Source organism: Artemia sp. Qi Xiang Cuo, chromosome 13 (genome assembly GCF_049724085.1).
Source record: "Artemia sp. Qi Xiang Cuo chromosome 13, ASM4972408v1, whole genome shotgun sequence".
NCBI lineage: Eukaryota > Metazoa > Arthropoda > Branchiopoda > Anostraca > Artemiidae > Artemia > Artemia sp. Qi Xiang Cuo.
In genome coordinates, this window is record NC_142806.1 from 57,213,998 (window position 1) to 57,235,829 (window position 21,832).

The following is a 21,832-nucleotide window of genomic DNA, read 5'->3' on the forward strand; positions in this document are numbered from 1 at the left end:
CTAACATTTGTTTTTGTGTGTTCATTCATGTGTCATTACAGAAGTAAATTTGCTGTTTACAGTTCCATAAACGTCTCGGGGAGGGAGTTAAAGACCATTTTCCTTCCCTTGATGATACGGTTCAACTTTTGACAGTCCTGATATTTGAATTAAGTAAAACATGTGTGTAAGAGTTACATTCAAACAGTGTAGAGCAGTTGGTTAAATTTTATTTTCTGGCACGGTTGTAGATATCAGAAACGGTTTACCAGTACCAGTGCTAATCACCAAAGTGGATGCATTCTAGATCTCTTGGCCTTTAGGAGTTCACTCGAGAACCCCCATTATTGGATTTCAGGTTAATGGATATTGTTCATTTTGTTTTTAGTGTTGTGAAGTGTTGTCCACATTTACTTTTAACAAATTTTTTTTAGTTTTAGTTTGTGTTTCTTTTTAATACGCGATAACCCATTAAGCTTACCGCAATTAGTGTTGATAAACAAATAATATATTCTGAATATTTTTTCTAAGCTAGTTAACAATCTTGATTAAATACTCTTTGCCTAGAAGCATTGATTTCTTTTTATGTAGCTACTAGACCAGGTGTTTTCCCTATTTGTTCCACTCAAAATTCCCTGATTTCTATTGAAATTAAGCGCAGGTACACACCGCCAAAATTCTTCGAAACTGTCGTAGGTTTGATCATTTGTTTCTCGGCTCTTTAGAATGAATAATACAACCGATGTATTTGTTCTACTGTACCCAGTTGATTATTGGGAGGAATTTGGCCTTTTCCCAAAAAGTGATTTGGGAATAATAAACCAGCATTGGAAGACATTTCCCCCGCAGAGCCCTGGGCAGCATTTGTTATTGGCATTGTTATATATCTGTATCACCTCTGTAGGGGTCGGAAGTAATCTAACTGTAATATTACTTATGATCAGGTAAGATTTGAAAGTTTTATTGCGTGTAAAAAACAAAAGTAAAAAAAAAAATTACTATATGAGAATTTAATAACTGGCCAAAAAAGTTTTTTTTTTTACGGACACCATAATGTTTTAATGTGTTTAGTATAAAGTTGGAATCAATTCTATTTTTGTTTTTAAGAATTTCTTTTGAGCCATAGATACTCTGACACAGCCTTTTATATTTTCTTGCGGGAAAATGATAAACGAGAAGCAAAAAACATCACGACACTTTTGTTCTTTTAAAACCTCTTGCAGTAAAGTCAATGAGGCGATTAGGTATAAACGTGTTTAACCTCAAAGTTTTTTTTAGAGGGGGGGGGGGTGGAGGTTATATGACTTTTCAAAAGGCATCCCAATAGCTAAATAAACACAGTGTCAGTTTCAAGAGATGTTGTTACATGTGATCTATCAAATTTCACCGGAAAATATCTGCACAAAGGGAGCCGTTGAGGGACCCTGGTTAAGATATATAGAATTTAATAAATTTTGCTGCTATAAAATGAAACTTATTATAATAAAACAGTTGATTTTCTCCCTTTAGTGTTTTTTCTCTTTTATCCCCTTTCCTCTGACTTGTTTTTTCCAATAAACATGTCCAGGGCGAAATCTTAAATGGCAAGAAAATGACACTTCTAGGGCTTTGAAAAGCTTCACTTTCAAAGCCTGATTGAATTTTTGATTGAAACCACAACTTTTTTTTATTTTCCAATTATCCCTTTCTATCTGTGTAGCCACAGTAGCCGCCAAGTTGCCAAAAAAACAACAAATTTATCAACTGAAAGTAAGGAGCAGCATTAAAACTTAAAATAAACATATATTATCGCATATATGAGGGGGTTAGTCCCCTCGTCCATACCTCGATCTGTACCCTAGTAGAGATGCATTATTGAGTCGTGACAGAACCACATGGTTCTGTCGGCATTTTTAATTCTGAAGGGAGTCCTAATAAGGGCATAGCCTCCCGAGGGAGAAAAATTACGTAATGGGGTTAATGACGTCTTTTTCCAAGATCAATTTATTTGATGTTTCTATATGTAATAGCTCCGGGGCGAAGGTTGCACATGCGCATTTAATTCTAACGGGAACAATGTTATTGATCTGGGACTCGAGGGGGACGTGAATTTCCGAGAACTTGACAGATCAATCAATCAATGACATCATCTGTCAGACTTTAAAAATTTTCGCCCTAGAAACATTTCTCCAGGAATAGATCCAAATCATTAATGTCTTTGCCTCGGGAACAACTCTTTTGGTCGAACTCCAAAGGATATTAATAACCAAAGGCCATGGAAACAATTAGGCAAGAAACATCTTAGCGATGAATTGTTTTAGCGCGCGAAAAGGTTTCTTATTAATTTGAAATGCGTTAGCGCAGAGATGCCAATAACAAAGGAACACGTTGAATTTACGTTTAGGGATTATTTGGGCGAAACCGTTTTAGACAGGTTATGGAACTATTTCGGCGAAACAGATAGAGACATTTTAAAAGAAGATTTTTGAAGAGATTTTGGAAGAGGTTTTGAGTGTGGTCGTTATAATACACAAGTTTCATTTGAACAGTGTTGTGAGGTCCTCTAACCCAACCCCAAAGGGTTCCAATCCTCCTACCCCCACCCCGAAGGAAGCCCCCGGTCCTCAAAAGCCCCCCAAGCTCCCAAAGGCCCTCCACCGGTCCCAAAATGTCCCCCAGGCACCCAACTGTCCCTCCGGACCCTCAAAGGCCCCCCAAGCTTCCAAAGGGCCACCGGCGTCCCCAAAGGCCCACCCAGACCCCCAAAGGCCATCCCCGGGCCCCCCAAAGGCCCATTGAGCTCCCAAAGGACCAACGGGGTCCCAAAGGCCCTCCACCGGCCCCCAACTGCCCCAAAGGCCATCTCCTGGTCCTCAAAGGTCCCCCGGGCTCCCAAAGGACCAACGGGGTCCCAAAGGCCCTCCACCGGTCCCCAAATGTCCCCCACGCCCCCAAAGGCCTTCCCTGTGCCCCAAAGGCCCCCCCAGTGCCCCAAAGGTCCTCCCCTGGTCCTCAAAAGCCCCCCAAGCTCCCAAAGGCCCTCCACCGGTCCCCAAATGTCCCCCAGGCCCCCAACTGCCCCCCGGACCCTCAAAGGCCCCCAAGCTCCCAAAGGCCCACCGGCGCCCCCAAAGGTCCACCCAGACCCCCAAAGGCCATCCCCGGGCCCCCCAAAGGCCCATCGAGCTCCCAAAGGACCAACGGGGTCCCAAAGGCCCGCCACCGGCCCCCAACTGCCCCAAACGCCCTACCCTGGGCCTCAAAGGTCCCCCGGGCTCCCAAAGGACCCACTGGGTCCCAAAGGCCCTCCCCCGGTCCCCAAATGTCCCCCAGGCACCCAAAGGCCCTCCCTGTGCCCCAAAGGCCCACCCAGACCCCCAATGGCCATCACCGGCCCCCCCCCAAAGGCCCATCGAGCTCCCAAAGGACCAATGGGGTCCCAAAGGCCCTCCAACGGCCCCCAAATGTCCCCCAGGCACCCAAATGTCTCCCAGGCCCCCAAAGGCCCTCCCTGTGCCCAAAGGCCCTCCCTGTGCCCCAAAGGCCCTCCCCCGGCCCCCCAAGGTCCCCCGGACCAGAGAAGCGCCACCGGGATAACACACACACACACACACACACACACACACACACACACACACACACACACACACACACACACACACACACACACACACACACACACACACACACACACACACACACACACACACACACACACACACACACACACACACACACACACACACACACACACACACACACACACACACACACACACACACACACACACACACACACACACACACACACACACACACACACACACACACACACACACACACACACACACACACACACACACACACACACACACACACACACACACACACACACACACACACACACACACACACACACACACACACACACACACACACACACACACACACACACACACACACACACACACACACACACACACACACACACACACACACACACACACACACACACACACACACACACACACACACACACACACACACACACACACACACACACACACACACACACACACACACACACACACACACACACACACACACACACACACACACACACACACACACACACACACACACACACACACACACACACACACACACATAAACACACACACACACACACACACATACACACACACATACACATATACACATAAATAAACACACACACACACACACACACAGAAACACACACACACACAAACACACAGACACACACACACACACACACATACACACACACACACATACACACACACATACACAAACATACACACACACATACACACACACATACACACACATATATACACACACACACACACACACACATACACACAAACACACACACATACACACACACACAAATACACACATACACAATACACATGTAATTTGCTATTTCTGACTTTTCATAACCGGATTTCTTAGTCTTTCCTAGGTGTGTGGTGTCTGAAACCTATGATTTGGGATGTGTGGGTTGCTATTTTTTGACTTTTCTGAGCAGGATTTCTTAGCCATTTGTAGGTGTGTGTTGACTGAAACCTATGATTTGGGATGGTTAATTTGCTATTTTTGACTTTTCTGAGCTAGATTTCTTAGCCTTTCATAGGTGTGTCCTTTCAGAATATATGATTTGGGAGGTATAGTTTGCTTTTTGGACTTTTCATAGCTAGGATTCTTAGTCACTCATAGGTGTTTGTTGTCTGAAACTTCGAGTTTGGGATGAGTAGTTGGCTATTTCAGACTTTTCTGAGCTAAGGTTTCTTATTATTTCGTAGGTGAATGCTGTCTGAAACTTATGATTTGGGATATGTAAATTACTATTTCGGGCTTTTTTGAGTTAGATTTCTTAGCCGTTCTTAGGTGAGTGTTGTCTGAAACCTATGATTTGGGATATGTAATTTGCTTTTCTGACTTTTCATAACCGGATTTCTTAGTCTTTCGTAGGTGTGTGGTGTCTGAAACCTATGATTTGGGATGTGTGGGTTGCTATTTTTTGACTTTTCTGAGCAGGATTTCATAGCCAATCGTAGGTATGTGTTGACTGAAACCTATGATTTGGGATGGTTAATTTGCTATTTTTTACTTTTCTAAGCTAGATTTCTTAGCCTTTCATAGGTGTGACCTTTCAGAAAATTATGATTTGGGAGGTATAGTTTGCTTTTTGGACTTTTCAGAGCTAGGATTCTTAGTCACTCATAGGTGTGTGTTGTCTGAAACTTCGAGTTTGGGATGAGTAGTTGGCTATTTCAGACTTTTCTGAGCTAAGGTTTCTTAGTATTTCGTAGGTGAATGCTGTCTGAAACTTATGATTTGGGATATGTAAATTACTATTTCGGGCTTTTCTGAGTTGGATTTCTTAGTCTTTCATAGGTGTTTGATGTCGGAAAATTATGATTTGGGATGTGTAGTTTGCTATTTCAGGCTTTTCTGAGCTAAGGTTTTCTAGTATTTCGTAGGTGAATGTTGTCTGAAACCTATAGTTTGGGGTGAGTAGTTGGCTATTTTAGACTTTTCTGATCTAAGTTTTATTATCATTTCGTAGGTATGTGTTGTCAGAAAATTATGATTTGGGATGTGTAGTTTGCTATTTCAGTCTTTTCTGAGCTAAGGTTTTCTAGTATTTCGTAGGTGAATGTTGTCTGAAACCTATAGTTTGGGATGAGTAGTTTGCTATTTTTGACTTTTCTGAACTAGGTTTCTTAGTCTTTCGTTGGTGTGTGTTGACTGAAACCTATGATTTGGGATACGTAGTTTGCTATTTTTGACTTTTCTGAGCTGGATTTATTAGCCTTTCCTAGGTGTGTGTTGACTGAAACCTATGATTGGGATGAGTGGTTTGCTATTTTTGTCTTTTCTGAGCTAGATTTCTTAGCCATTCATAGGTGTGTGTTGTCTGAAACTTATGATTTGGGATGTGTAGTTTGCTATTTGAACTTTTCTGAGCTATGATTCTCAGTCCGTCATAGGCGTTTGTTGTCTGAAACTTCAATATTTGGATGAGTAGTTTAGCTATTTCAGGCTTTTCTGAGCTAAGGTTTCTTAGTCTTTCATAGGTGAATGATGTCTGAAAACTATGATTTGGGATATGTAAATTACTATTTCGGGCTTTTCTGAGTGGGATTTCTTAGTCTTTCATAGGTGTGTGTTGTCTGAAACCTATGATTTGGGATGGGTGGATTGCTACTTTTGACTTTTCTGAGCTGAATTTCTTAGCCTTTCATAGGTGTTTGTTGTCTGAAACCTATAGTTTGGGATGACTAGTTTGCTATTTTTGACTTTTCTGAGCTAGGTTTCTTAGCCGTTCTTAGGTGAGTGTTGTCTGAAACCTAGGATTTGGGATATGTAAATTACAATTTCGGGCTTTTCTAAGTTAGATTTCTTAGTCTTTCATAGGTATGTGCTGTCTGAAACCTATGATTTGGGATGTGTGGGTTGTTATTTTTGACTTTTCCGAGCTGGATTTCTTAGCCGTTCATAGGTGAGTGCTGTCTAAAACTTGTGATTTGAGATGGTTAATTTGCTATTTCCGGCTTTTATTAGCTAGGTTTCATAGCCTTTCATGGGTGTGTGTTGTCAGAGAATTACGATTTGGGATGTGTAGTTTGCTATTTGAACTTTTCAGAGCTAGGATTCTTAGTCCATCATTGGTGTTTGTTGTCTGAAACCAATAGTTTAGGATGACTAGTTTGCTATTTCAGGCTTGTTCATTTTGAATTTCTGTCATGAAATGCAAGAGTTGGAAAATTAGTGTCTTAGTCCACCAGCACAGAATTAGGGACAAATAAAACAAGCCAGAACGGTTGAAATACAATATCTAAGAATTGTGGTCTAATTCCACCATCCTGAATGGTGGAACTCCACTAGCTCAATATTGGGGTCTCAGTCCACCAGCCTGAATGGTGAAAATTCACTAGCTCAGAATTAGGGTCTTAGTCCACCAGCCCGAATGGTGGAAATTCACTAGCTCAGAATTGGGGTCTTAGTCCACCAGCCTGAATGGTTGAAATTCACATTAGACGACACAAAAACTTACACACACACAAAAACTTACACACACGCACAAAAACTTACACACACACAAAAACTTACACACACACACACATGAAAACTTACACACACACAACAAAACTTACACACACACGACGAAACTTACATACACACTCACACAAAAACTTACACACACAGACACACACACAAACTTACACATGCACACGAAAACTTACACGCACACAAAAACTTACATGCACACAAAAACTTACACACACACACACACACACAAAACTTACACACACAAACAAACACTAAAACTCACACACACACACCAAAACTTACACACACACAAAAACTTACACACACACACACACTCACACACACAATTACACATGAACACAAAAAAAAACTCACACACATGTACAAAAAGATACACACACACACACACACACACACAAAAAATAAAACACAAACAAAAAAAAAAAAACACACACACGCACAAACTAACACAAAAACACAATTACACACACACACACACACACACAAAAACAAACAAAACAAAAAGAACAAATAAAATAAAAAAAAAACTTAACTGCACAAACACAAAAAACAAAACAAACACACAAAACTTACACACACAAACACACGAAAACTCACACACACACACGCCAAAACTTACACACACACAAAAACTTACACACACACATTCGTCGTGTGTGTGTAAGTTTTGGTGTGTGTGTGTAAGTTTTCATGTGTGTGTGTGTGTAAGTTTTTGTGTGTGTGTGTAATTTTTTGTGCGTGTGTGTAAGTTTTTGTGTGTGTGTAAGTTTTTTTGTCGTCTAATGTGAATTTCAACCATTCAGGCTGGTGGACTAAGACCCCAATTCTGAGCTAGTGAATTTCCACCATTCGGGCTGGTGGACTAAGACCCTAATTCTGAGCTAGTGAATTTCCACCTTTCAGGCTGGTGGACTGAGACCCCAATATTGAGCTAGTGGATTTCCACCATTCAGGCTGGTGGACTAAGACCCCAATTCTGAGCTAGTGAATTTCCACCGTTCAGGCTGGTGGACTGGGACCCTAATACTGAGCTGGTGGACTAAGACCCTAATTTTCCAACTCTTGCATTTCATGACAGAAATTCAAAATGAACAAGCCTGAAATAGCAAACTAGTCATCCCAAACGATTGGTTTCAGACAACAAACACCAATGATGGACTAAGAATCCTAGCTCTGAAAAGTTCAAATAGCAAACTACACATCCCAAATCGTAATTTTCTGACAACACACACCTATGAAAGGCTATGAAACCTAGCTAATAAAAGCCGGAAATAGCAAATTAACCATCTCAAATCCCAAGTCTCAGACAGCACTCACCTATGATCGGCTAAGAAATCCAGCTCGGAAAAGTCAAAAATAGCAACCCACACATCCCAAATCATAGGTTTCAGACAAAACAGACCTATGAAAGACTAAGAAATCTAGCTTAGAAAAGCCCGACATAGTAATTTACATATCCCAAATCCTAGGTTTCAGACAACACTCACCTAAGAACGGCTAAGAAACCTAGCTCAGAAAAGTCAAAAATAGCAAACTAGTCATCCCAAACTATAGGTTTCAGACAACAAACACCTATGAAAGGCTAAGAAATTCAGCTCAGAAAAGTCAAAAGTAGCAATCCACCCATCCCAAATCATATGTTTTAGACAACACACACCTATGAAAGACTAAGAAATCCCACTCAGAAAAGCCCGAAATAGTAATTTACATATCCCAAATCATAGGTTTCAGACATCATTCACCTATGAAAGACCAAGAAACCTTACCTCAGAAAAGCCTGAAATAGCGAAACTACTCATCCCAAACTAGAAGTTTCAGACAACAAACGCCTATGACGGAGTAAGAATCATAGCTCTGAAAAGTTCAAATAGCAAACTACACATCCCAAATCATAAGTTTCAGACAACACACACCTATGAACGGCTAAGAAATCTAGCTCAGAAAAGACAAAAATAGCAAACCACTCATCCCAATCATAGGTTTCAGTCAACACAACACCTAGGAAAGGCTAATAAATCCAGCTCAGAAAAGTCAAAAATAGCAAACTACGTATCCCAAATCATAGGTTTCAGTCAACACACACCAACGAAAGACTAAGAAACCTAGCTCAGAAAAGTCAAAAATAGCAAACTACTCATCCCAAACTATAGGTTTCAGACAACATTCACCTACGAAATACTAGAAAACCTTAGCTCAGAAAAGCCTGAAATAGCAAACTACACATCCCAAATCATATTTTTCTGACAACACATAACTATGAAAGGCTAAGAAACCTAGCTCAGAAAAGTCGAAAATAGCAAACTACTCATCCCAAACTATAGGTTTCAGACAACATTCACCTACGAAATACTAGAAAACCTTAGCTCAGAAAAGCCTGAAATAGCAAACTACACATCCCAAATCATAATTTTCCGACATCACACACCTATGAAAGACTAAGAAATCCAACTCAGAAAAGCCCGAAATAGTAATTTACATATCCCAAATCATAAGTTTCAGACAGCATTCACCTACGAAATACTAAGAAACCTTAGCTCAGAAAAGTCTGAAATAGCCAACTACTCATCCCAAACTCGAAGTTTCAGACAACACACACCTATGAGTGACTAAGAATCCTAGCTATGAAAAGTCCAAAAAGCAGACTATACCTCCCAAATCATAATTTTCTGAAAGGACACACCTATGAAAGGCTAAGAAATCTAGCTCAGAAAAGTCAAAAATAGCAAATTAACCATCCCAAATCATAGGTTTCAGTCAACACACACCTACGAATGGCTAAGAAATCCTGCTCAGAAAAGTCAAAAAATAGCAACCCACACATCCCAAATCATAAGCTTCAGACAGCATTCACCTACGAAAGACTAAGAAATCCGGTTATGAAAAGTCAGAAAAGGAAATTACATAGCCCAAATCATAGGTTTCAGACATCACGCGCCTATGAAAGACTAAGAAATCTAACTCAGAAAAGCCCGAAATAGTAATTTACATATCCCAAATCACAAGTTTCAGACAGCATTCACCTACGAAATACTAAGAAACCTTAGCTCAGAAAAGTCTGAAATAGCCAACTACTCATCCCAAACTCGAAGTTTCAGACAACAAACGCCTATGAGTGACTAAGAATCCTAGCTCTGAAAAGTCCAAAAAGCAAACTATACCTCCCAAATCATAATTTTCTGAAAGGACACACCTATGAAAGGCTAAGAAATCTAGCTCAGAAAAGTCAAAAATAGCAAATTAACCATCCCAAATCATAGGTTTCAGTCAACACACACCTACAAATGGCTAAGAAATCCTGCTCAGAAAAGTCAAAAAATAGCAACCCACACATCCCAAATCATAGGTTTCAGACACCAAACACCTATGAAAGACTAAGAAATCCGGTTATGAAAAGTCAGAAATAGCAAATTACATGTGTATTGTGTATGTGTGTATATGTGTGTGTGTGTATGTGTGTGTGTTTTTTTGTATGTGTGTATTTGTGTGTATGTGTGTGTATTTGTGTGTATTTGTGTGTTTGTGTGTGTGTATGTGCGTGTGTATGTGTGTGTGTATGTGTGTGTATGTTTGTGTATTTGTGAGTGTATGTATGTGTGTGTGAGTGAGAGTGTGTATGTGTGTGTGTGTGTGTATGTGAGTGTTTTAGAGAGTTTTTATTTGTGTTTTGTTGTGGGTAGGTGTGTCTGTTTGTGTGTGTGTGTGTGTGTGTGTGTGTGTGTGTGTGTGTGTGTGTGTGTGTGTGTGTGTTTGTTATCCCGGTGGCGCTTCTCTGGTCCGGGGGACCTTTGGGGGCGGGGGGAGGGCCTTTGGGGCACAGGGAGGGCCTTTGGGCACAGGGAGGGCCTTTGGGGGCCTGGGGGACATTTGGGTGCCTGGGGGACATTTGGGGGCCGGTGGAGGGCCTTTGGGACCCCGTTGGTCCTTTGGGAGCTCGATGGGCCTTTGGGGGGGGGGGGGGCCGGGGATGGCCATTGGTGGTCTGGGTGGGCCTTTGGGGCACTGGGTGGGCCTTTGGGTGCCTGGGGGACATTTGGGGACCGGTGGAGGGCCTTTGGGACCCCGTTGGTCCTTTGGGAGCCCGGGGGACCTTTGAGGACCAGGGGTTGGCCTTTGGGGGTGTGGGTGGGCGGTTGGGGCACTGGGAGGGCCTTGGGGTGCCTGGGGGACAGTTGGGGACCGGTGGAGGGCCTTTGGGACCCCGTTGGTCCTTTGGGAGCCCGGGGGACCTTTGAGGACCAGTGGAGGGCCTTTGGGGCAGTTGGGGGCCGGTGGAGGGCCTTTGGGACCCCGTTGGTCCTTTGGGAGCTCGATGGGCCTTTGGGGGGCCCGGGGATGGCCTTTGGGGGTCTGGGTGGGCCTTTGGGGGCGCCGGTGGGCCTTTGGGAGCTTGGGGGGCCTTTGAGGGTCCGGGGGGCAGTTGGGGGCCTGGGGGACATTTGGGGACCGGTGGAGGGCCTTTGGAAGCTTGGGGGGCTTTTGAGGACCAGGGGAGGGCCCATGGGGGTCTGGGTGGGCCTTTGGGGCACAGGGAGGGCCTTTGGGTGCCTGGGGGACATTTGGGGACCGGTGGAGGGCCTTTGGGACCCCGTTGGTCCTTTGGGAGCCCGGGGGACCTTTGAGGACCAGGGGAGGGCCTTTGGGGCAGTTGGGGGCCAGTGGAGGGCCTTGGGGACCCCGTTGGTCCTTTGGGAGCGCGATGGGCCTTTGGGGGGACCGGGGATGGCCTTTGAGGGTCTGGGTGGGCCTTTGGGGGCGCCGGTGGCCCTTTGGGAGCTTGGGGGGGTTTTTGAGGCTCCGGGGGGACAGTTGGGGGCCTGGGGGACATTTGGGGACCGGTGGAGGGTCTTTGGGAGCTTGGGGGGCTTTTGAGGACCGGGGGCTTCCTTCGGGGTTGGGGTAGGAGGATTGGAACCCTTTGGGGTTGGGTTAGAGGACCTCACAACACTGTTCAAATGAAACTTGTGTATTATAACGACCACACTCAAAACCTCTTCCAAAATCTCTTCAAAAATCTTCTTTTAAAATGTCTCTATCTGTTTCGCCGAAATAGTTCCATAACCTGTCTAAAACGGTTTCGCCCAAATAATCCCTAAACGTAAATTCAGCGTGTTCCTTTGTTATTGGCATCTCTGCGCTAACGCATTTCAAATTAATAAGAAACCTTTTCGCGCGCTAAAACAATTCATCGCTAAGACGTTTCTTGCCTAATTGTTTCCATGGCCTGTGGTTATTAATATCCTTTGGAGTTCGACCAAAAGAGTTGTTCCCGAGGCAAAGACATTAATGATTTGGATCTATTCCTGGAGAAATGTTTCTAGGGCGAAAATTTTTAAAGTCTGACAGATGATGTCATTGATTGATTGATCTGTCAAGTTCTCGGAAATTCACTTCCCCCTCGAGTCCTAGATCAATAACATTGTTCCCGTTAGAATTCAATGCGCATATGCAACCTTCGCCCCGGAGCTATTACACATAGAAACATCAAATAAATCGACCTTGGAAAAAGACGTCATTGACCCCATTACGCAATCTTTCTCCCTAGGGAGGCTATGCCCATATTAGGACCCCCGTCAGCATTAAAAATGCCGACAGAACCATGTGGTTCTGTCACGACTCAATAATGCATCTCTACTTACCCTAAAGTTCAAATTTTGTTCCAATTCTGTAATAATTACCCCTGAATCATAAAAGACGTCTAATTAGAATAAATAGCTCTTTTGAAAGTACTAAAAAAAAATTAGCTTAAAGAGCAAAGTATGCGAATCCCTCATATACGCAAGAAAACAAGTTTAAAAAAAACTTTGTTTTTTATTTAAACAAAAAAATTAAGTCATTCCCAAAGACATAGCTATTATATTTTTTGACTATGCTGAACAAAATGGGTATCTCAAAATTTTGATCGGATAACTTTGGGGAAAAATGAACTGGGGAAGGGGCCTCGCTGCCCTCCAATTTGTTGGTCACTTAAAAAGGGCAATAGAGCTTTTAATTTCGTTTGAATGAGTCCTCTCGGTCAATACGATCACCCCTAGAGATAAAAAAAAAGAAAAAAAAAGGAAAACAAAAAAACAAATAAATACGCATCCGTGATCTTTCATCTGGCAAAAAATGCAAAATTTCCCATTTTTGCAGATAGGAGCTTGAAACCTCTAAGGAAGGGTTCTCTGATACGCTGAATCTGATGGTGTGATTGTCATTAAGATTCTATGACTTTTAAGGGGTGTGTCCTCCTTTTTCTAAAATAAGGAAAATTTTCTCAGGCTTATAACTTTTGAAAAGTAAGACTAAACCTGATAAAATTATATATTGGAAATCAGCATAAAAATCCGATTCTTTTGATGTATCTATTCGTATGAACATTATGTTTTTTTAGAGTTTCGGTTACTATTGAGCCGGGTAACTCCTTATTTACAGTTTGTTACCACGAATTGTTTGATAAGCTATTTTAAAAGTTCTAAATAAAAGCTGAGCGTCATATATATATACTAATTTCTGTGTGTTTTAAGTTCTAATGCAACTCTATACTTTCAGTTGAAAAAACTTGTTTTTAAAAATTTAATTTCTGGTCGTTTGTTTTTAAATAATGCTGCGAAACCCGGCTCCCCCTCCATGGAACCTTTTTTCCCACAAAAATTTCCCCAGAGAAAGATCCTCCCACATAACCCCCCCCCCTCCCCAAGAAAAGTCCCCCCTGAAAAACATCTGTGTGCCTTTGAATAACCAATGATATATGTAAATGATGGGCAAAGTTCATATCTTGCAGCCCATTCCCCCGAAACTGTGGAGTTCAAGTCAGCCTCAAAGACATAGTTATTAGATTTTTCGACTGATGAAAAAAATGGCTAACTCAAAATTTTGATAGGGTGACTTTGGGGTAAAATGAGGGTAGGAGGGGTGCTAGCTGCCCATCAATATTTTTGGTCACTTAAAAAGGGCACTGAAACTTTTGATTTCCTATCAAATGAGGCCTCTCCCGATCTACTACGATCACTGGATCGATACGATCACTCCTGGGGAAAACAAACAAATAAACACGCATCTGTGAGTATAGTCCTTCTTTTGAATTCCAAGGGGCCCCCGTACCAAACAGGTTGTGTGTGTACTTTCAAGTAATTGGGTTACCAGGGTCATTTGCCTATTACAATGAGCTCTACATGGCTTGGCAGACATGTTTTTTTTTTATTATGACATTGACTTTTTGTGTGTCAGTCGATTAGAGAAAGTTGGTGGTTATTCAAATATAATAACTTTATTGGTCGTTTTTATAAAAAAAAAACTTGTAATGCTATAATGTACTTAATTAAAAAAAAAAAAACTCGATAAAATGTCCCCACACTGCATTCCAATTTTCATTATGCTTTAAGACATTGTTTATAGTACACCATATATTTTTAACTTTTGAAAACATTGGATTTCTCGATTTTCAATGTGAGTACACTTTTCATTCTTTTATTTCCCAAAAAAAATAAAGGAAAACGTTTTACTAGTAAATTGAAATTTCAGAGGGACAGCCCCCCTCCCCTCCAACAATACAAAATCTTAAGAATATGACGACTGTATTTGATTGAAATGTCAAAGCACGCTTTTTTTTCTATTATGTAAATAAAATCTATCCATCATAGGTATGTTTATAAGTTTTAATTGTTTTGAAAAACACTTCTTTATCATTCAGAAATAAAGCTTTTTCCTAACATGATGTATTTTTCTGCTTTGAATGAAAAGCTTGCGTGTTACAAAGAGTGTGAGAGTTTTTTTTTGGGGGGGGGGGGGGGGGGTTAAATTTCGTATAGTCCTTCTAATGAATTCAGGGACTTTATGTTCCTTCCGGTTTTTCTGGTAGGTAAACAGATCATTACACCTTTGCCGAGAGGAACGAGTATAACTTGATTGGTGATTAGCATTTGCAAAAAAGGGGTAATTAGTGAGTGGAAAATTTTTTAATGCTTTTACAATCGGAGATGTTTGATTAACCTTTGCAAAAAAAAGGGGTAATGGGATTTGTGAATTGGAGGAGATTGGCTGAAAAGTATTTTGAGGGAGTTGAGTTGCACGAGGGTTGACTTGCACGAGGGTTCAGTTACATACGGATTCAGTTACACGGGGATTAGTTAAATGAGGTCGAGTAGCACGGAGTTGAGAGACTCAGTTGCCTAAGTCCGTGTGGTTTCTCTTAACTTGTTTGTAATTAAAATAGAAATTTTTTTTTTATATTTTTTTTTTTTTTATATATTAAAATAGCTTTACTTTTATTGATAGACTCAGTTGACTTATTCCTTGTGGTTTTTTTCTTCACTTGGTGGTCATTAAAAAAGAAATTTTTGTGTTAAATAAGTAGTTTTTGTATCTTTTAAAAGAGCTTTACAGGGTTTGAGAGACTCAGTTGTCTAATTCCGTGTGGTTTTTCTTCACTTGGTGGTCATTAAAAACGAAATTTTTGTGTTAAATAAGTAGTTTTTGTATCTTTTAAAAGAGCTTTACAGGGTTTGAGAGACTCAGTTGCCTAATTCCGTATGGTTTTTCTTCACTTGGTGGTCATTAAAAACTAAATTTTTTCGTTAAATAAGTAGTTTTTGTATATTTCAAAAGAGCTTTACAGGGTTGGAGAGACTCAGTTGCCTAATTCCGTGTGGTTTTTTCTTCACTTGGTGGTCATTAAAAACGAAATTTTTGTGTTAAATAAGTAGTTTTTGTATATTTTAAAAGAGCTTTACAGGGTTTGAGAGACTCAGTTGCCTAATTGCGTGTGGTTTTTCTTCACTTGGTGGTCATTAAAAACTAAATTTTTGTCTTAAATAAGTAGTTTTTGTATCTTTTAAAATAGCTTTACAGGGTTAGAGAGACTCAGTTGCCTAATTCCGAGTGGTTTTTCTTCACTTGGTTGTCATTAATATCGAAATTTTTGTGTTCAATAAGTAGTTTTTGTATATTTTAAAAGAGCTTTACAGGGTTTGAGAGACTCAGTTGCCTAATTCCGTTTGGTTTTTCTTCACTTGGTGGTCATTAAAAACAAAATTTTTGTGTTCAATAAGTAGTTTTTGTATCTTTTAAAAGAGCTTTACAGGGTTTGAGAGACTCAGTTGACTAATTCCGTGTGGTTTTTCTTCACTTGGTGGTCATTAAAAACGAAATTTTTGTGTTAAATCAGTAGTTTTTGTATCTTTAAAATGAGCTTTACAGGGTTTGAGAGACTCAGTTGCCTAATTCCGTGTGGTTTTTCTTCACTTGGTGGTCATTAAAAACGAAATTTTTGTGTTAAATAAGTAGTTTTTGTATCTTTTAAAAGAGCTTTACAGGTTTTGAGAGACTCAGTTTCCTAATTCCGTTTGGTTTTTCTTCACTTGGTGGTCGTTAAAAACGAAATTTTTGTGTTAAATAAGTAGTTTTTGTATCTTTTAAAAGAGCTTTACAGGGTTGGAGAGACTCAGTTGCCTAATTCCGTGTGGTTTTTCTTCACTTGCTGGTCATTAAAAACGAAATTTTTGCGTTAAATAAGTAGTTTTTGTATCTTTTAAAAGAGCTTTACAGGGTTTGAGAGACTCAGTTGCCTAATTCCGTGTGGTTTTTCTTGACTTGGTGGTCATTAAAAAAGAAATTTTTGTGTTAAATAAGTAGTTTTTGTATCTTTTAAAAGAGCTTTACAGGGTTTGAGAGACTCAGTTGCCTAATTCCGTGTGGTTTTTATTCACTTGGTGGTCATTAAAAAAGAAATTTTTGTGTTAAATAAGTAGTTTTTGTATATTATAAAAGATATTTACAGTGGTTGAGATAATCATTTGCATTATTCCTTGTGTTTTTTCTTTACGTGTTGGTCATTAAAAAAGAAATTTTTGAGTTAAATAAGTAGTTTTTGTATATTTTAAAAGAGCTTTACGGGGTTTGAGAGACTCAGTTGCCTAATTCCGTGTGGTTTTTCTTAACTTGGTAGTCATTAAAAACTAAATTTTAGTGTTATATAATTAGTTTTTGTATCTTTTAAAAGAGCTTTACGGGGGTTGAGAGACTCAGTTGCCGGATTCCGTGTGGTTTTTCTTTACTTGATGGTCATTAAAAACGAAATTTTTGTGTTAGATAAGTAGTTTTTGTATCTTTTAAAAACGAAATTTTTTTGTTAAATAAGTAGTTTTTTTGTATCTTTTAAAAGAGCTTTAAGGGGTTTGTTGGGATGTGTAGTTTGCTTTTAGGACTTTTCAGAGCCATGATTCTTAGTCTCTCATAGGCGTTTGTTGTCTGAAACTTCGAGTTTGGGATGAATAGTTTGCTGAGAAGTTAACTTTAGTATTTTATGGTTTTATGTGCCTGAAATCATGAATTAGAATAGTTAATTAGCTGTTTAGGTTTTCAGACATAGTTTTTTAGATGTTCATGGGTGTTGGGTTCCTGGAGGGTTTTATGACTCCTCCTCTCAATGGATTCAGATGGTTTTACGACTCGTCCCCCTAGCCATAACTCCATTCAACCTTGAGCGAGGATATAAAAGTTTGATGAAGTATTTTTCTACTTAACAACTACATTAATAACTTCCAAGATGATAGGACAGTATGACACAGAATTTATCAGTTACCGAGAGTTCAATGACTCCTCCCCACAATGAATTCAGATGGTTTTAAGACTCATCTCACTAGTCATAACTCCGTTCAACCTTGAGCGAAGGTATAAAAGTTTGATGAAGTATTTCTCTACTTAAAAACTACATTAATAGCCTCCAAGATGATAGGACTGTATGACACCGAATTTATCAGTTTGAAAAAATCATCTTGTGGTGTTATATTCGAATGTGCTTTTTTATTATTGTCTATGGATCTCGAAGAAATTGACTGTTATCATTGGTTAGTGAACTATAATCTGTTTGAGTATGATAAAAGCTTGTGGAGTACTACATTACGTTGTATAAACACACTGGGATTCTATGATAGAGTGATTACACCACTTAATAATACTGGTCTGGAACTGAGATATGTCCAGGAGGAAGTCAGTGAAATTTGCAGCTTTTTCGGAGTTGAAGCACTCTACGTAAAGGGCAATGTACCTACAGATAAAGTTTTAATTCAAAAGTGTGACCCTAGGATTCCACTTTTCAATCTAGAAGAGATTAAGTGTCCTAAATTTGAAGGGGGTTATCACCGTCCTGAAGACGAGGTTAGGTTCTTGGCACAGTGGATACCTAAGAAGATACCCGATCGTGATAAATCCATAAGACATGGTAAAAACTATTCTATATCATAGGACCACCGTTTGTGGATGTTTAAGAGTGAACTCTAAGTACTATTTTTATGTAAAAATTTGTTTTTGTTTTTTTTTCTCAAAAAAAAAAAATCTGTTAATACATTTAAGCAATAAATATCTTTAAGCTTAACCCGTCTTTGTTCTTTAGAATAGTTCTATTTTAAGCAAGTAACAAACTCTTTCCTGAAGTCAACTCTTGGATACACAATGCAGAAACTTCATTTAAGAAACTATGAAAAAAATTGTAAGTAAGTAAGTAACAAATTCTTTCTTAAAGTCACCTCTTGGATACACAATACAAAAATTTTCATTAAAGAAATTATGAAAAAATTTTAAATAAGTAGCAAATTCTTTCTTGAATTCACCTGCTGGATAAACAAAGACATTTCGTTCAAGAAATTATGACAAAATTCTAAGTAAGTAACAAACTCTTTATTGTTTACATGACTTAAATACACGATGTAGAAATTTAATTCAAGAAATTATGAAAATATTCTCAGAAAGTAACAATTTCTTTCTTGAAGTCATCTCTTGGATACACAATATGGAAATTTCATTCAGGAAATTCTGAAAATATTTGTAAGTAAGTACAAAACTCTTTATTGATTTCACCTCTTTGATATACAGTTCAGATACTTCATTCAAGAAATTATGAAAAAAATCTCAAGTAAGTAACTTTTTTTCTCTTTATCACAAACAATTTTCACTTAGCTAAATGATGTAGAAATTATTGAAAAACTCTCAGTAAGTAACAATTTCTTTCTTGAAGTCAACTCTTGGATACGCAATACGGAAATTTTATTCAAGAAATTATGAAAATATTTGTTAGTAAGTAACAAACTCTTTATTGATTTCACCTCTTGGATACACAGTACAGATACTTCATTCAAGAAATTATGAAAAAATCGCAAGTAAGTAACTTTTTTTTCTCTTTATCACAGAAAATTCTCACTTAGCTAAATGATTTAGAAATTTAATTCAAGAAATTAAAATAAATTCTCAGTAAGTAGCAATTTCTTTCTTGAAGTCAACTCTTGTATACACAATTTCATTCAAGAAATTATTAAAAAATTGTAAGTAAATAGCAAATTCTTTCTTAAATTCACATGTTGGATTAACAAAAATAAATTTCGTTCAAGAAATTATGACAAAATTCTAAGTAAGTAACAAACTCTTTATTGTTTTCACGAGTTAGATATACGATGTAGAAATTAAATTCAAGAAATTATGAAAAAAATTCTCAGTAATTAACAATTTCTTTCTTGAAGTCAACTCTTGGATACGCAATACGGAAATTTCATTCAAGAAATTATTAAAATATTTGTAAGTAAGTAAAAAACTATTTATTGATTTCACCTCTTGGATATACAGTACAGATAATTCATACAAAAAATTAGGAAAAAAATCGCAAGTAAGTAACTTTTTTTTTCTCTTTATCACAAACAATTTTCACTTACCTACACGATGTAGAAATTTAATTCAAGAAATTATGAAAAAATTCTCAGTAAGTAACAATTTCTTTCTTGAAATCAACTCATGAATACACAATATGAAAATTTCATTCAAGAATTTCATGACTTAGATACACGAAGTAGAAATTTAATTCAAGAAATTATGAAAAAATTCTCAGTAAGTAACAATTTCTTTCTTGAAGTCAACTCTTGGATACACAATACGGAAATTTCATTTAAGAAACTATGAAAAAATTTTAAGCAAGTAACAAACTCTTTCGTAACAAACTCTTTCCTGAAGTCACCTCTTGGATACACAATGCAGAAACTTCATTTAAGAAACTATGAAAAAATTGTAAGTAAGTAACAAATTCTTTCTTGAAGTCACCTCATAGATACACAATACAGAAATTTCATTAAAGAAATTATGAAAAAATTGTAATTAAGTAGCAAATTCTTTCTTGAATTCACCTGCCGGATAAACAAAAAGACATTTCGTTCAAGAAATTATGACAAAATTCTAAGTAAGTAACAAACTCTTAATTGTTTTCACGACTTAGATATACGATGTAGAAATTTAATTTCAAAGAAATTATTATGAAATTCTCAGTAACCCCACCGGTTCCTACACATTGCAAAAAAGTGAGCTGTACGAAAACTCCACGTTTTCAACCAGACTGGTTTTTTAGCTAAATCTTTGGAAACAGCCCTGCCTCTATTTCTGATCGTTTAAGTTTTGATGTTAGTGTTGTCCGTCAAAAGCTATGACCTTGAGAAAAGAGCTTGAGAAAATTGCCTGATTATCGAAAAAATGAGAAGCCACATCGTGTCTCAGGGACAAGCATAGAGTACAATTCATTCAAAAAATTATGAAAATATTTGTAAGTAAGTAATAAACACGTTTTGAAACTACATGCTATTTGCATACCTTTCCTTGGCACCTTTCCAAACGAGCGGGGATACCCCACTGGTTCCTACACATTGCAAAAAGTGTGCAGTACGAAAACTTGGCACCTTTCCAAACGAGCGGGGATTCCCCACTGGTTCCTACACATTGCAAAAAGCGAACAGTACGAAAACTCCACGTTTTCAACCAGACTGGTTTTTTAGGGACCAATCAGGAGAGACATGCACAGTCGACATAGCTTTATTTCATTTTTTAAGGTTAATTTAGACGAGGTTACGTGCGCGCACGTAACTTGTTTGTTACTTACTTAGAATTTTGTCATAATTTCTTGAACGAAATGTCTTTTTGTTTATCCGGCAGGTGAATTCAAGAAAGAATTTGCTACTTACTTACAATTTTTTCATAATTTCTTTAATGAAATTTCTGTATTGTGTATCCATGAGGTGACTTCAAAAAGAATTTGTTACTTACTTACAATTTTTTCATAGTTTCTTAAATGAAGTTTCTGCATTGTGTATCCAAGAGGTGACTTCAGGAAATAGTTTGTTACGAAAGAGTTTGTTACTTGCTTACAATTTTTTCATAGTTTCTTAAATGAAATTTCCGTATTGTGTATCCAAGAGTTGACTTCAAGAAAGAAATTGTTACTTACTGATAATTTTTTCATAATTTCTTGAATCAAATTTCTACATCATGTATCTAAGTCATGAAATTCTTGAATGAAATTTCCGTATTGTGTATTCAAGAGCTGACTTCAAGAAAGAAATTGTTACTTACTGAGAATTTTTTCATAATTTATTGAATTAAATTTCTACATCGTGTAGGTAAGTGAAAATTGTTTGTGATAAAGAGAAAAAAAGTTACTTACTTGCGATTTTTCATAATTTTTGAATGAAGTATCTGTACTGTATATCCAAGAGGTGAAATCAATAAAGAGTTTGTTACTTATTTACAAATATTTTCATAATTTCTTGAATGAAATTTCCATATTGTGTATCCAAGAGTTGACTTCAAGAAAGAAATTGTTACTTACTTAGAATTTTTTTCATAATTTCTTGAATTTAATTTCTACATCGTATATCTAACTCGTGAAAACAATAAAGATTTTGTTACTTACTTAGAATTTTGTCATAATTTCTTGAACGAAATGTATTTTTGTTAATCCAACATGT

The 21,832-nt window shown here is 38.4% G+C and overlaps 1 protein-coding gene across 1 annotated transcript in view; it reads left to right on the top strand.

Annotated features, from left to right (window-relative positions):
* The first annotated feature begins 814 nt into the window (after window positions 1-814).
* Window positions 815-21,832, top strand: part of LOC148945460 (opsin, ultraviolet-sensitive-like) — a 36,606-nt gene continuing 15,588 nt past the window's right edge. Inside the window, exon 1 of the mRNA XM_089099235.1 lies at window positions 815-923. Within this exon, the coding sequence (XP_088955361.1) occupies window positions 916-923 (8 nt within the window). The 5' untranslated portion in view covers window positions 815-915. The remainder of the gene's footprint in view (window positions 924-21,832) is intronic.